The sequence below is a fragment of the Formica exsecta genome, unplaced genomic scaffold (genome assembly GCF_003651465.1).
Source record: "Formica exsecta isolate Colony F162 unplaced genomic scaffold, ASM365146v1 scaffold11, whole genome shotgun sequence".
In the NCBI taxonomy this organism is placed as follows: domain Eukaryota; kingdom Metazoa; phylum Arthropoda; class Insecta; order Hymenoptera; family Formicidae; genus Formica; species Formica exsecta.
Genome location: NW_021848439.1, coordinates 312,416 through 329,125, shown reverse-complemented (window position 1 = coordinate 329,125; position 16,710 = coordinate 312,416). Strand labels below are relative to the sequence as shown.

Sequence of the window (16,710 nt, the reverse complement as noted above, 5' to 3'; positions counted from 1 at the left end):
CGATAATATTAATATTAACAAGAGTAATATAATAATTTTTACACAATCTCCCTTATAATTTTACAACTACTAAACCACTACTCAGCAATATTTTTATTCGTGTATTCTATTGAAATAATTTTAAATAGTCTTCATTTATTTTTGATAATAATTTTTTCGTTACTATTAAATATAAAAAATTCAATAATGTACATAATATTATATAAAAGAGAAAGGAGATTTATACATAATAATTAAAAATATTAACCCATTATAAAATATAATTAAATCATTTATAGATTATCTATAATTATGAATTGCAAATGATCTTTTTCAAACACGAGTTCACAAAACAAGAGTGTGTGTTGACAAAACACACACACACTCTCTCTCTCTGTAAAATATTAATCCAAATAGTTTAATAACAATCTATGAGTACAAATCTGTATTTAATTACGCTTTCAATCAAAAATTGAAAATTATTTACCACTATGAATATCGACCTATATATATAAATTAATAATTCTTCCACAATTATAATATGTAGTATTCAGAATTGTATGGAAAGTAACAATTTTGATATTTAAAATATTTGTAATATCATTTTATAATATACTTTAAATTTAATGTTATAATATATTTATGATTTTATGATATTCAGCATAATTAATGCCTTGATTATCCAAGCACAAAACTTGTAAAATGTACCGATTAAAGACCTAATTTTCACTGATTGATTCTCACCTCATTATTTATAATTATTACATCTTTGATATCGTATTATCATCCAAGAATGTAAGACGTCGCCAATGTATTATTTAATCGCCCCAGTGTATTATTAAGTCGCCACCGGAAATACGTGCAAGCGTTCAATATATCGACTATGCTCCGCTCGTAGACTTTAATAAGTAAACATCACGTAAAATGCATTGCGACATTTTCGAGAGAGCAATATTTCGAACGTGACACATCGCGTTCGGCGACACGACGGATTTTAAAAGTGGCTGACACACTCTGTGCAGATCCATATAATATATTTACATATTAGCGGAATAGAACGTATGCCCCAAAATACATCGCATATTTGTTTCGACGGCGCATTATATCTCGAAATCCAAGAGACGGGATTACGGCTTTCCGCGGTGCATCTATCATTCATCACCTTCATTCTTCATTAAGCAAACTGCAAAAATTAAACTCGTCATCGAAAGACCGAGTGATAATCCAAATGAGGAATTTAATCATCGTATGACCAAATAAATTTCAAATCTTTATATTTAATTCTCCTATACCGAGCTATTTTTCTTAGCTCGCCAAGCAAGTATATATTTGCTAGTTATTCTCAATTTCGCGAATAATGAACCAGCCGGATACTCGCAATTAAATAAATAGCCATAGCCAAGCTTCTTTTATTCCACGAAATATCGTAGCGACAACACGTAAAGTGTCGCTCGAGGAGACCTATCCTGAGCATCGCGCGAGCGATATCGAGGAGACGATGGAATTTCCGCCAACCGAAATTCTTGCGCCAGCCGAGGAATTTTCGGGCTAAAGAAATGGGAAAGTCAGCACACGAGCGCGGCGGTAATAGAAGGACGGAGTGATCCGCGCGCATTCCGTCAAATCGACGTAAGTCGTTTCCGAGCTGTTAGCGGGAGTTTCGGAATAGTTTGGCGAAGAAACCGGCAAAACTGACACCATCCGCGAACGGTATTTGCGAGAGCGGGATCGCGGCTGCGGCCGACCGCGACTTCCTCGAACGGACGCCGGAAGTGACGTATCTCCGAGAGAGGTGTGCACGTACATACACGGCGGGATTAATTCGACAGTTGCCGACGGTTGTGGACGTCGAGAATGTTCTCTCTCGGATTCTATCCGAAGTATTCCGAGTATAGAGCGCGATCCCGCCGCAAACTGACCGCTAACCGGCGATTTTTGAGGAATCCGAAGGTGACTGACACGCCGCTTCAGCTCCGATCGCTCAATATCGATCTCTCCATGAATTTCGGGGGAGAACTCTGTTCTGACCGACGAATCGGAGCATCAGAAGATAATCCGCTTCCACATACAGATACATAGACGCGCGTACCTGTACGAAAATCGATGCGACTATTCTGTGGCACGACGCGTTCACGCGCTAATACCAAGACGGCTTAACTCACTACTAATGCTGTTGACTATCGAAACGGGAAGATATTAAGATTTTGAAACTAGATTCTAAATTTAGAAATGTACATTTTCAAATTTTAATTTTTGATTGCTTGTAACTGGCAATTAAAATGTATTAAACTGCGTAAAATCATTAACTTCGATTTTTTCGTCACGTTAATAAATTAATACATAGATAAATATACAGCGAGAAATATTCTTGTCTGTTTCATTTCAAATGCAACTTTTCCTCTTGAAATATACAAGTGAAGCTTTTAATTTGCGCAAAAACATGAAAGGAATTGAATTTATCTCTCATTTTTTCATTTCAAAAGACGAATGTACGGCAACGTAGTCTTTTTTCGAGATTGCGAACAGATTTTTGCATGCATACTGCACGCGTCCACGTTAGTCGGACGAAACTTTATGATGTATGCCTTTGGGGTCTTAATTGAGCTCATACATCTTCCTGGATGCGCCGTCTCTCAAAAAATACTGCTAAAGTTCCTTCTAATGCAAGTCTATCATATTTCAGTAGTTAGCCATTTCTTTAACCTGCGTGTTTCTTTAACCCCTCGACGTACCGAATGATCAAAAATAGTTCTGCGAAACGTAGCCCGGAATTTTCATACCCCACGTACAACTTGAAATAGATTGACATATTACCGTCAGTTATATATAACGCGTATTTTCTCTTTTTCAATTCCGACCGCGATATCGTCGAGAAACGCGTAAATGATAGGGGGCACGTGAAAACGGGAATGGCGAATAACAGAGCGCGAAAGAAAAGGCGCTCGACTTGCTCGGAGAAAGCGCCGCCGAATGCGCGTTCCCGTTGTAATTCGAGCGCGAAACTACAGGGGAAACTTCCTCCCCGAGACATGTATCTCGGTCTCCGAGATAACGTATAGTCGCGTCGTTTGTCACAGAATCTCGCTACGCACCGCCCCCGTTCTTGCGCCCAACGTCTTCTCGTAAACCCGTACGTTTCCGGTTACCACACGAAGACCGACTCCATCGCGGATCATTAAAGAATTTCCAACCGCGGTCTTATAGCGCACATATTTCTTAACGTGCAATTTAACTTCAGTTGATAAACCCGCGGTGGAAACGTGTTCCATACCTTTCTTATACGTTGATATTTCTCATAATTTTAAAAGAAAATTCTCTTTGTATAGTCTTAAATGAAAATAAAATTTATAATAATTATTAATAGAGATATTACTTTCTTGACGACTGTTTTGTTTCCACAGGAATGCAAATATTAACATTGCACGCAAAAATGTATAACGGAGAAAAAAATGCTGACATTTATTCATAAAATTTATTCATTAAAAATAAAAAGTATCTCGATATAAATTGAAAAATTTCATCATATTTTTAATTATGATGTTTTTCTGATATTATGACTTTAAAGAGGTAAATATATTAGATATTGTTGTAATTCATCATATCGATTGAAAAAGATATATGTTATATTTTGAAATTGAGAAAAACCAGTACATTATTAACATTGACATTTTCGTGTTAACGCTTCAGTGAAGAAATTTCAAATCAAGTCTGTAAGCAAGAGGAATAGCAAAAGTACGTGAATTCATATACCATACGAAGCCACAAAATAAACGAAAAACAACGTCGACGTGAACGACTCAAAAATTCCAGCAGACATGGGGCGAACTCGTAGGCGCCGCGTATCTGCTTATAATTCGAGTGTAAAATCGCAAAATAACGCGACGAGAAATTCCAATGCCGACAGCTCGGGAATTCGCAGGCGGGAAACTAAGTTTCCATAGGCTGTATATTTCACGTCAGGGGGAGGCGCGGAACCGCAAAATAATAGGAGTGCCGCCCCTTTTCCCAGACGTGCGCGTCTTCTCCATCCGACCCCGTGAGTCGTGATATCCTCTTTCTCTCTCGCGTTCGTCGCCCCTCTAGTCTGCTTCAAGAAAAATATCGGCACGGTCTCGAGACTTTGCGGAAAGCAAGAGAAAGAGAGAGAGAGAGAATTCGCCGAGTTACCGGAAGTAACGCGCGAAGACGAACGAGCGTCGTCCGAATTCCGCGCGCCGTAAATCCGCGACGCCGGCTGATCCGTTTCCCCTTGTAAGAGAAGAAGATCGTTGGGAATCGGCTAGGAGGTAAACAGACGTATACACAAACAAGCGGGAGCGAAGAAGAGAGAAGCAGAAGGAAGGAGAGCCACATCGGACTTCCACGGGAATTCCGTAAGTCGTGCGTTCTCGTGCTGTAAATCGAGCCCGAAACCAGGCAGCAACAACGGACCGTCGAGAGATATCCAACCCCTCGGTGCTCTCGCGGTGTATCTCGATACGTTACCCCTTTCCGGAGGGGGTGTAGAGAAGAGAGCCCGCAGAGCTCGAGACGGGTCGAGGCCGGGAGACGATTGCTTTGCACTTCTGTGCACGCCCCCGGGGCAATCGTAAGTTGAGATACCTAGTAGGGTATCCACCCCCCCCCAACCGTCGCGCACCCCTTTGGCGTCCCACACTTCCCGTCTTCCATCCACCCTCGGTCGCTCGCTCGAGCTCTCCGGCTGTACGTACTTCTCTCCTCTAGCGCTCCTCTCTCGGTGGCGACGCCGAAGTCTGGAACCCCGAATGCAACCGGCACCCGCGAGGAGGAAGAGGAGGCGGAGAAGGTAAAGGAGGTTGGGAGCGTCGGGGACGGGACAGAGAGGCGAGAGAGATCGATCGCTCGAACGTGCTTTCGGCATCGTCGAATATTACCTACCACCTATATTCCCAGCCACATATAGCCGGTGTATGTACGTACGTAATACTCTCCGGAAAGGGGAAGGGAGTGAGATACGTATGTGGGTAAACGGGTGTACGGGGTGTCCTGTACCTACCTACTTACCTACCTATCGCGCACGAGCGAGCCTTCAAACCTAAATGATAGAGAGTCGTGACTAAGAAGAATGACGGTTTGTTACAAAGTCGAGACATCGATGGTTATTGACTTAGGGGCGATCGAAAGTCGACGAGAGTCTTGATGAATTAAAGCGTCGCGCAGAGTATAAATGGATAACGAAATCTCTCTTCCATCCGTTTTTCCCGGGAAGGGGAGAGTAGAGAAGAGAAAGGGGTCGCAACGAAAGTTTGATTTAAGCTTTAATTGCAAAAAAAGTCACGCTGCGATTAATAAAAACTTGCATGAATCGATAATGACCGAGGGAGTAAGGTCAACTTTATTATAATTCATCGAGAAACCGACAAGTTCAGTCACGGCTCGCGTGTTAACTCCGGGACACCCTGTACACGCGATCGTATGCGCGCCAAGCGCGTATGTTATGTGATATAATACGCGGTGTATGTCCGCGGGGTGTGTGTATATAATGGATAGGTAATATATACATAACGCACAGACCGCGACCAAGGACCCGCCGCGAGTACGGGGAAGATGAGGTACGGAGGCATTGTTGAGCGACAATGGCTGTGATTCGTGGGCCATCTGTCTGCCTGTGGTTCGAAAATTGCGCGGAAAATCGAAAGCGCTACCGCGCCACGAACGGGGGATGCATGCATGGGGACGAGTGGGGGGGGGAAGGGGGTTGTATCTGGTGTATTACGGTTCTCGGTATTATCGCGGGATATCGAGAGCTCGTGAAGTGGCTGAAGAATTTTCGTTCGGGATATCGATAGACGCGATACCGCAAGAGAGAAATAGAGAGAGAGAGAGAGAGAGAGAGAGAGAGAGAGAGAGGGGGGGGAGAGAAAGGGAGAAAAAGGGAGAAGAAAAATCCGCGCCTCGAGAAATTGGATACCCGCGATATTTCGCGAGTCAAATGTGGTAACTTGTGTTTTACATTTAATAAAACGAAACGAGGGCGACGTCGTGCTACCGCAATATACTATCGAGCCTTTACCTGCGGCTCTTTTTTATCGAGTTTATAATCCGAACGCTTTGATACGTATATTTCTTCCGGAATTGTGTGTCCCAGAAGGTTTAAACCATTTGAGATTCTATAAACGAAAATGATATTGTAATTTATATTACCGAGATATTACTCGAAACCTTTATTGTAATATTGTGATATTTTTTAATTCTTCTTTATTCTCTTCCGGTGTATTTTTCGCTCGCTAAAATTTCGCAGATTGACAAGTGAAACAAAACATCGACGTTGTGATAATCGTTCGATATACAAGATTCGTAAAATAATGGCGCACACGAGGATATTTACACGAATTCGAATGTAATACTTCTTCGGACTCGTAGGTAATATCTCCAGCCGAGTCTGGCAAGAGTTTCTGTTCGGGTTGGAAAGAGTCCGCGGTGAAACACGTGTTACACAAGCAGTCCGTGCAGGGAACGGCGCGCACCGGTGCCACGCGAGTAAATTATAGATAAGGCGAGAAGGCAGGCACTTCATTTTCGTGCGGATTATTCGTAAGGTTGGTTTGCGCCAGAGAGCCAGTGGTTTTTTTTTACGGAATAACTCGCTCGCGCTTTCGGAAAAACGGTTTCAAAGCGTGCGCATGCATGTTGTCAGTTGGCGTTTTGTGCGGCCGCTAAGCCGAGAGGGTGTCGCTACAATAATTGACTTCTTCAACTTATCCGGATTCTTGCCTCCCCTGTACTGCCGCAATCACCTTCCTTCATCCCGGCTTTCTTCCCTTTTCTATTGCTTCTCTTTCCTCGTCCCGACTCTCCTCGCTCTATTCAACGGAACTTTATTTCCCCTGCGCGCCGACTAGCGGATCTCTGGCGCCGCGTTTTTAAAGTAAATAAAACTTTCCGACGGCTCTCTCCTCTCTCCCGACCAGCAGCCCCTCGCCCCTCCATTCGAATGCCTGAGCACCGATGACGGCCGTCACTCTATGAATATATACCCCGAACGTGACAGGAGAGATGTTGAAAAACGTATTTAGACTCGAGTGGAGCAGCTATACACGTCACAACGATTAGGTCATGTCGAACGAGAACTTTCTGCTATCGATCTAAATATCTTTAGCATGCAATTCGAGATACTAAAAAATCATATTTTATATACATATATATGCTAAATATATATATTTAAAAAATAGTTCGATATATCTGCAAATTGTAAATAACTTAGCAAAGAGAGAATTAATATTTTGTATTTCCTGCAATAACTAATGACATACGCATTTAAAAAACTCAGATAATATAAAATTTATTTGATATTAAAGGATAAATGGTACGCGTAAAAGAATGCATAACGTGAAATTGAAAACTTCAAAGCGAAACTTACAAACAGAAATTTACGGAACGCGTACAGGAGAGGAAATGATTTCGCATCACGATATTCCACCAGAAATTGCAGAGTACACATTAAGTAATGCTCTTACAAACCGCGGATTTGCGATTGTTTCAACGGCCGTCGTGTGTTCCACGACGACCACGCTTTATTCGCCAAATGTGATGAAAAACGAACAAACGGCGCGGCGCGGATCGTAGCTGCGATTCCATATCGAGTACCGAAGGATCATTCGGGTATTAAGGCTGATCCGTATTCGTCGACACGGCGCGCTTATTCGCCGCTCTCGTAATATTCGATAGCTACACATGTATATAAGCCTCACCCGTCCTCAAACCGGGAAAGCGGCGCTCTGAAGGGCCTCTAAAGGGTGAGTGTCGATTTAAGCGCGCCCTACATTCGCCTGTGCTTGTGCATGTGCGTGCACGTTGGCTCGTTACCAGCTAAGGAATTCGATACACTATGGGACACGCCTCCTCTCGATTAATTCCAGGTCAAATTTTCCAAGGGGGAAAATTTGATATCACATTTGTTTAAGAATAGACGAGAAATTTCGAGCCAGGAAAAATTGTTGGCATATTTTCATTACGATTATAATTATAATAGCATCACTAAATTTCAAAAATTTTCAAGAATATTATTCCCCTCTTATTATTAAAAGTGATAAAATCGATGAAAAATAATCTACACCAGCCATCACGACGGTATAATAATATCTGTCTTGCCGCGTTTCTCGAAAGTTTATTCTATGTCACTGTGTCAAAGTTTTTGTCCAAGTTAACGCGATCCGTCAAAAGAACCGTGCGTTGCAAAAGCTTTTTCTAGAGGCGTGCATATTTTCGAAATTTTCTCTATTCATGACTATTTAAATCCTCTCGTCCTCGCGATGTTCTCGTTGCGACAGTAACAACAATCGTCCCCGTGCCCGTCGTAAATCCCTCGCCAAGTAACTTTAAACACGCGCGCCGCAGCTGGGAGTGTAAACCTCGTCCCATGTCAAATCACGAAACGCCACTCCGCGTGCTGGCCGTAAAGCGTGGATTTAATTTAAAGGGCAGAGGCAGAGGATGTGTGTGCACAGAGTCCTGTCCCCTGATAAACTATGGACTAGAGAGAATTTCACGAAGGTCTTGAGCATTTAAATGGATCGTCCAAATGACCGTGATAATTACCCTTCGAAGAGCGAGTACCGTTTCTGGCGAGAATTATTGTCGAACTATATTAAAGTTCAAGTTAAATTCGGTTAATTAACGTGAAATTTTCTTAACACCCCTGAAAACGGCTTGTACCTTTGTTTCAAGAGTAAAGTATTTCTTTGAAAGTTATTTCTCTGAAAATTTTCCTTTCCTGAAATTTTGATGGCCGTGAAATTATTCGAGACCTTTAAGAATCCCGCGCAGTATTTTGCGTAATAAATTAAGGCGCGGTAATCTAGGAGAGTTAACTCGCGAAGAGAGAGAGAGAGAGAGATGCCGAGGGGGTTGTTTTCAAAGTCCATCAAACGCGTTACAGCGACGGTGCATAGTCGCGCCGGCATTACGACGCCTACGAACGCGGTAAACAAGGTAATTAAGACTCGCCGGGGGAAAGAACAGGATGATTATGGAACAAGCAATAAGAATATAATAGCGCGAACTCGATAACCGCGATACGAAGCGGCGTTATAACGTTGCATGATTAACGTCCCAAAATTGCAGTGAGACGGTGGAAAGAGGGAGGAGGTGTAACACACCGCCCTCACTGGCTTCAGAACTTTGACGTCGCTTGACTCGCTTTTAGTATAAACTTTATCAGACTAGAGCAACATAACATTAACGCCACATTATACGGAAGGCTCAAAGCAGGATGCTTATATTTTCACCTTTATTTAACTCTCATACATGATCTTTTATCTTCTTCTATACTCCATCACTTTTATTTTAATCTTCAATATATAAAAATATACGTTATATCTCTCTCTTCAAAATATTATACATATTAATTATTAAGGGATAAATCGCTGACCGAAGTTGTGTATTTTTCTAAAGTAATACGTATACTTTTTTTAAATATTGTCACACATTTTTAGAATAATTAAAATCTTTAACATCAAAGCAATACGTAAAGAAACAAGATTTATTACACAATCGTATCAACTTACTGCAAATATGTGTGACATCTAACTAATTATAGATTCGTCAGTCACTTCCCGCTATTTCCATCTTGTCGTCTGATCCATTTATCTTTCTGTCCACTCAAGCTTTGATCGATGATCGATGATCCATCGCATATGTAACTGATCCAATCAGTCGATATCACTATCACACTACGATAGTGTCGCATCCATCTTGTCGTCTGATCCATTTATCTTTCTGTCCACTCAAGCTTTGATCGATGATCGATGATCCATCGCATATGTAACTGTGATCCAATCAGTCGATATCACTATCACACTACGATAGTGTCGCGATGTTTAAAATTCGACGATTGCACGATATCAATCACCATAAAAAAAAAACACTCTCGTAATACTTTCGTCCGACATTTATTTTACGCGCGATAATATACTTTTCAAGTACACTCGCCTGAGTACGATACTTTTTGTTCGGCACTCTCGACGACATTTATCCGTTTAGTACGTTGTATTCGCCATCATTCGCGGCACTTACTTTAAGACTTGGTGCAATTACGATGTATTTTCGCTCGATACTTTTCTCGATACTCGCCAAACTCATATATACACGATTGCCATTCGATAACCAATGGACGCGCAAACGTGTGAAAAACATTCATATGTCAAAACGTTCGTCGAAGAAAGACACTCGACAAAATCAACGATTCACGCACCGTTTAAATATCGATCACTATATTTTTCGCGAAGAACTTATACTTAACGATCGCATCACGACGACTGTCTCCTCGATACTTTGCGCGACGCTCCCGAAATTTAACTAACTCATGACACTCGTTGACAACAACACGAGCTCCATCACCATAACTCCGAGGATCATTCCCGTGTTTTTGTTTTTCTTTTTTATGTATAATACATTTTGCTAATACGCGTATCCTTCGAAAGGAGAAAGATGTTTATATTGCGCATTTTTACAGATTCATTCCAAAAATGGAGAAATAGTGTTTTTATGTTTTTTTCTCACCTACCGAAAGCGAGTGAGCATAGAATTAAAATATCGTAATAACATGATATATTATTACTCATTGATCGACGAAGCATAATATAGTAGTTGCATAAAAAAATTAAATATATCAAAAATAAAATATATATATTATTACTCATTGATCGACGAAGCATAATATAGTAGTTGCATAAAAAAATTAAATATATCAAAAATGAAATATTGCCCCATACAGCACCGCAAGATTGTAACAACATTGTAGCAACATTTTTCTGCAAGATTGCAACATTGCAGAAACATTGCAAAATTTGCTTGCAGTTTTTTCGCGATAATCTAGAAATCACCGGCGCTTTTCTACGTTTTTCCCGTGTTGTAAATGGATATGCGAATGTATATTCAAAAATAGATACACTTCGGAAATATAATATTAAATCGCGCATCATGTAAAATTGCGGGCGCGAGATTTGCTATTATGAAATATTTGATCGCTAATAAATTTATTAATGCCCAGTTTTTCAAAAAGTACTGTCCACTTTCTTTTTAAATAATTTTCACTTTTTTAAAGAAATTTAAAACAATACCTAGTAATGCCCCGAGAAAATCTGCACACTACAATACTTTCAGTGATTTACCTCTCGATTAATATGCCACTGTACTTAAGTTACGGTTATAATTTATACCTAATTACAGATGTTTCTTTGCTTTTCACAGGTCATATTATTTTGATAAATATTTTCAGAAAATTTTCCAAATATTAGAATAATTAATGCGCCCATTGTTATCTCATTCCTCAAAGTACAAATTGCAATCAAATTTATGTCTTATATAATTTTATGTTTTGCAATATTAAAATATCGCAAGCCCTGTGTTAAAAGAAAAATAAATGTGCATATTTCTTATATATATATATATACATTTACACTATTTCTATGACGTATCTTTCATTCTATTCCATTAAGCGCGCCACGTTAATGCTACGAATTATGCTATACGCTGATTGCACAATCGCGACCATAAATATCGCGGAATAACAGCCATAAAAATTCGTGTTAACAGCACGCAACAAAATAGCAGATGAAATTGAACGATGCACGTTTAAAAACAAAAACCTAAAACGCAGAAAAAAACACGTTATAAAAGCGCATTTCGTCGCTATTGTAAACCGCAGTTACACATTTTGTTATATTCGAATACATATACACGCACACACAACGTGCTGTGTATTGCAATGATTGACTCGCCAATGGCGATCGTCGCGGAAAAGTGCATCAAACCCGAGGGGAAGGTAATGCACAGCCCTCCTCTTCCCCTTCGCCACTCTTCCAAACGCAATATGTTGCATGCGCGCGTGACCGCGATAAACAATGATTAAAACTCGAAAGGGATAAAACAACGGCGGACGCATAATAAAAAAAGAAAAAAAAAAAAAGAGAGCGATAGATGCATCGCCGGGACGCACGTAACATTCGCGCTCTACGCGCGCGCGTGTAAATTCTCGGCGAATATGTGTATTATTGCGGATCCGACGCGCTGGAGTTTGTTAAACACGGCGTGATTTATGGCCGCGCCGGGGATAAAGCACGTTCGATGTGACGGCGTCGCGGCGCCTCGTTATACGTCCGCGATATTACTATTTTAGGCGGCTGTATGTACATACAAGCACAAGCGCGACGGTATTGGGTTAACTAATAACGCATTTTTCGCTCTCTCTCTTTCTCACTTTTACTCCATCATATTTATTCTCTCTCCTCTCATTTTTTTGCAGTTTCTTCTCCCGGCACTTTCGCACCGCACAGATGCCACGCACTGTCCGCCAGTTGTAACAGCCTCGAGAGTGGCGTGAATCAGCTCCGGCTTGATCATTAATAGGACGCGCTTTCGGACCTGACTCACGTTTTCCTGGCAGAGCTCTCTTTTCGCAACGCCTGAGGGCCGGTCCGCGTCTTAAGGTAGGTTCATGACGTAGGATAAAAGCGCGAGACGGCTAATCGAAACGGATGCGAAAATTTCACGGAAAGTAAGTTTCGTATATATGGACAAGAAAATAAAATCAATTTCCATAAAAATATACAACTATTGAAATATATAAACATTCAAGAAAAAAATTAAATAGATGTAATTTGACTACAACAGGTGAGAGTTAAGACGAATTGTACGTCAAAGCACTTTCGAAATTATAATGCTAATTGTTATTCGTCGCGCGCGCACGCGACACAGTCTAATTAAAAACCACAACACTATATTCCCCCTACGGTATACAAATTATACCATAATGCGTGTCTCCTTTAATTTAAACACGCGCTAACAAAATTTCATAGCGGCTTCATAATCTCGTATTCCTATTCCCTCCCTTCTCCTTTTTCTCTCTATGTCGAAACGAAAATGCTGTCCGTTTTCCCTATTATGCAACCTTTCCAACAGACGTTGTCTCCTTTCGCAAAGAGGCGATTGAAAACTGGAAATTGGATTCCTACGTAAAGGAGAATCAACGATTGTACTCGCGTTTCAGTAAAAAGTCTGCACGTTACCTTTTGTCCCACTTTAGCGTGTGCTCTTATCAAAATACTCGTTGTTATCCTCGCAACGTGGATCCACCTTTAAGATGCGCGAGCCAGGACGGGCTTGAGCTGCGTTTCTCGAGCAAGACCGAAGAACAGGTACGGCAGAATTTCGGAGAACGGGTAAAAGATACTGCTACGTGAGCTCCAGGTCGGATGTCGTGTCACGGGACGATAAGCGCGAACGGCTCGCAATACACACCATGGTGAATATACAGGCACATATGCGACGTACATATATACGGCCGGGCCGCGTTAACGTACGGGAAGTCTCACGTACGATAGCACAATGGCCACCTTTGTCGCGTTTAGCTCGAGTTAGCAAGCGCGAACGGACGGCGGGCTTTCTTCCGATTTTAAGGAATTTTCTCGCGCTCGAGATGCCGCATTCACGGCGCTTTGTCAGCGTTACAATGGCCGCGCGCGCGCATGGACCTTTGATTCTCGCACGTGAAATCCGACGCCTGATGAGATACGGGCTCCGTTAAAGGACGCGCGAGAAAATACGTCGTCCATTATCATTTCGTAATTAAGACAAAGTGCGTAAAACTGCGCTCGATTGGTTAGTTTGCCTGATTCTCGTTGTCGCGCGATGGCGATGAAGTAAATTATGAAAAGTGTACGTAAGATACGTAAGATATTCTTGGAAAATAAACAGAAAATAATTTATTTGTGTAAATTAGTAGGAATGCAATTTTCGAGCACTCGTAACGTCGCCGACACGATCCATTCAGGAGAAGTCTGGCATTTTCGCAGACTAAATCGCCTTTTATTCTCGCCTTTAAAACGCGAAAGCTTCAGGCAACGAGACGCGGCGCTTCTTTCCTTATATTTTAAATATTCCTGCGGTTAATAATATTCTCGCACTTCTTCATATTAGTGGCGCGTGAAAATAGAATGATATGCGCCTCTCATCATGCCCTTTTTTCTGATCCTTTTTTTTTTTTTTTAAGATAATGATTAAACGCGCGATTAATCCCGCGTAACGTACCGCGTAACTACAAGCAAGAATAAAGTGAATACAAAGCAAAATGGAATGTTAAAAGTTACATTAATAAAAAAATATTGATGATAAAGAAGAAAATCGCCTAAAAAGTTATGATGCCTGGGATAATTCACGCTGGCATATTAGCTTCTTTCTTAGCCCCCAAGAAAACTGGAAAATATATATCAATATACTCTCTAAGGCGAGACTATTCTCTCTTTTCTTTTCTGCTCGGCTCTTTACGAATGGTCAGCAAGATCGCTAGTAGGTACTTATTCCGTATTGAGACTTATCGTCGTACGTGTCCGCGCTTCGGAATCGGCGACTACGGCGAAGCTGGCCAAATTTTCCACATATAATATTTCTACGTGTGCGCACCATAAATGCCGCACGGAGATATATTCCAAGAGAGATCGCTCGACCTCGATAACTAGTCTAAGACTTTAGTCTAAGGAAATTAAAGTTTACGACCGTAAGTTGCGCTATATAATGGGAAAAATAGGAACACTAAAATTCGGCAACATGAATGCACTTTGCGGATATATTATTCTCACTTGTCTTGCTTCGCCATAATTGTGGTGATTACGAGAGCGCGCGAGTGGCTAATAATAATCGCTAGACCACCATGAAGTTAGCGGATATATTATTCTCACTTGTCTTGCTTCGCCATAATTGTGGTGATTACGAGAGCGCGAGTGGCTAATAATAATCGCTAGACCACCATGAAGTTCCGAGACCGCGTTTCTCGGAAGAAACGAATGCGCTCTATTTTTGCACCTTGCATGCGATTTTATCGCACGTGCGGAACGAACTTTGAATAACAAAAAGGAATTTTGTAGCTCATAAAACTTTTAGAAGCATACGAAGATCTGAGAAATGAAATATTCGAAGTCTATTAACTCAGAATCATATAGGTTTCAAGAATTATTAAAACCTATAATATTATGTAAAAATATTATGTAAAACATTATGCGCAATAATTTCAGTCGCATGACATGTTATTACGCTATATATTTTGTCAAGAATATCAAGAAAAAAGATATATAGTGATTTTGTAGATTATATGCTCTCTCGTATAGAAAACGAAAAATAAAATCATCTATAAATAGAGATAAAAATAACGATACTCATCGTTTCACGGTAACGCGAAAATCACAGTCCTACGAACCAGCAAATTCGCGCATCACTTCCATATTCCCCGGCGTGGCGTAAAAATTCTCGATGGAGGAATCGTCGAACGTCGGAATAATTTGTCCCTGAAGGAGTTACGACCTATCGATTCGCGGTGCGATGAACCGACTGTAGTCAGGGAGCGCGAATCCTCTTTCGCGGAGAGACGTGAGTCAGGAAGTATAAATACACTCTATGTATAGAGAAGCGTACACCTAGGCGGCGTGAGTGTTACCACCAGCGATACCGTTATGGAAATAAAATATTGTATTCCGTTTTCGATATCGTTTTAGATAGATATTCGTTTCGGATACACCAAAGTAAATATTGATATTTTAAATCGTTGAATAATTTCGGGGAAAAAAAAAAAAAAAAATTTTTTTTTGTTTTTATACGTTACGTTATGCAGGCAATCAAATATGTAAATAAGATACTGTAAAATAAATTGACTTTATAAAAAATAACCTCTTTTATATTATTCTTTGCATTTCTAAAAAATAAAAGATTATAACGTTAATAAATTTCATTATTGGCAAAAACTTTAGTCAAGACACATGCACTTTCCTGATATCTAATATTCGAAAGTTTTTCATATTTACGACTGTTGTTAGAAACGAAAAATAATTCAATATTTTCCTTGCAATACGATAAAAAAACATCAATATACACATATCCATTGCATCCTTAATGAGAAGTACTCGTGACTAACGAAGACCCTCGAATCAATATCATTTCTAGTATATCTGATTGACTCTTCTAAAAAAAAGAAAGAGAGAGAGAGAAAGAGAGAGAGAGATACAGAGTAATTCACAGAAATATTACACAAATTCATTTTCAATTTGTTTTACGAGGCATTTTTAATTAACAACATATAAATTACACTACTATATCTGTATCTTAAAAAGAGAAAAAAAAAACGTATATTATATAGATACAGAATAAACATAATTAGGATACTATTTTTTTTCGAAATCGCAAGTTTTCGCATATATTTTAATTATTTAGAGTTAGAGCACTCTATTCATATCAACTTGTTTTATATTCGTAATATAACATCAAGAAATAGCTTCTGAAATTATATGGTATATTCGTGAATCGCACTGTATTTTCTCATCTTTGGCTCCTCATCGCCCATGTTTCGCTCGTTCGCGGATAGGCGCATTCCAAGAAGCGTGAATAGGTAGGCAACACATAGATATCTAACTGGTTCGATATCCGGCATGTATTTATTCCATGCGCCTACCCACTTCGGAGCTTTATTTGCACGCAACTATCTTCGACCCGAGTAAGCGTATAGAATTAGAAACAACGCGTAGAGCAAATTCCCAGAGTCCCAAAGATAATCCCAAAGTTTGTTTGCTTAAAGCCCGCGATGTCAGCGGGTGAACGCGCACTTGGACGAAAAGAAACTGAATCGTGACACAATCGAAACGGGAGAAAGAGAGAAATAGAAAAAAAAAAAAGAAACACGGTATGTGCGTTTTTTATAGAGTTTCGCGGTGTTCATTAACGGAGCTT

At 40.3% G+C, this 16,710-nt stretch overlaps 1 protein-coding gene across 2 annotated transcripts in view; it reads right to left on the bottom strand.

The window, feature by feature from the left end:
- Positions 1–16,710, bottom strand: part of LOC115236181 (insulin-like growth factor-binding protein complex acid labile subunit) — a 221,728-nt gene that overhangs the window by 155,373 nt on the left and 49,645 nt on the right. The window contains exon 1 of one of the 2 annotated variants that reach the window (XM_029808472.1): positions 9,507–9,657. The exons of the other annotated variant lie outside the window; for it this stretch is intronic. Within the exon in view, the coding sequence (XP_029664332.1) occupies positions 9,507–9,524 (18 nt within the window). The 5' untranslated portion in view covers positions 9,525–9,657. Of the gene's footprint in view, positions 1–9,506; positions 9,658–16,710 lie in introns of those variants that run through there. 2 annotated transcript variants of the gene reach the window in all.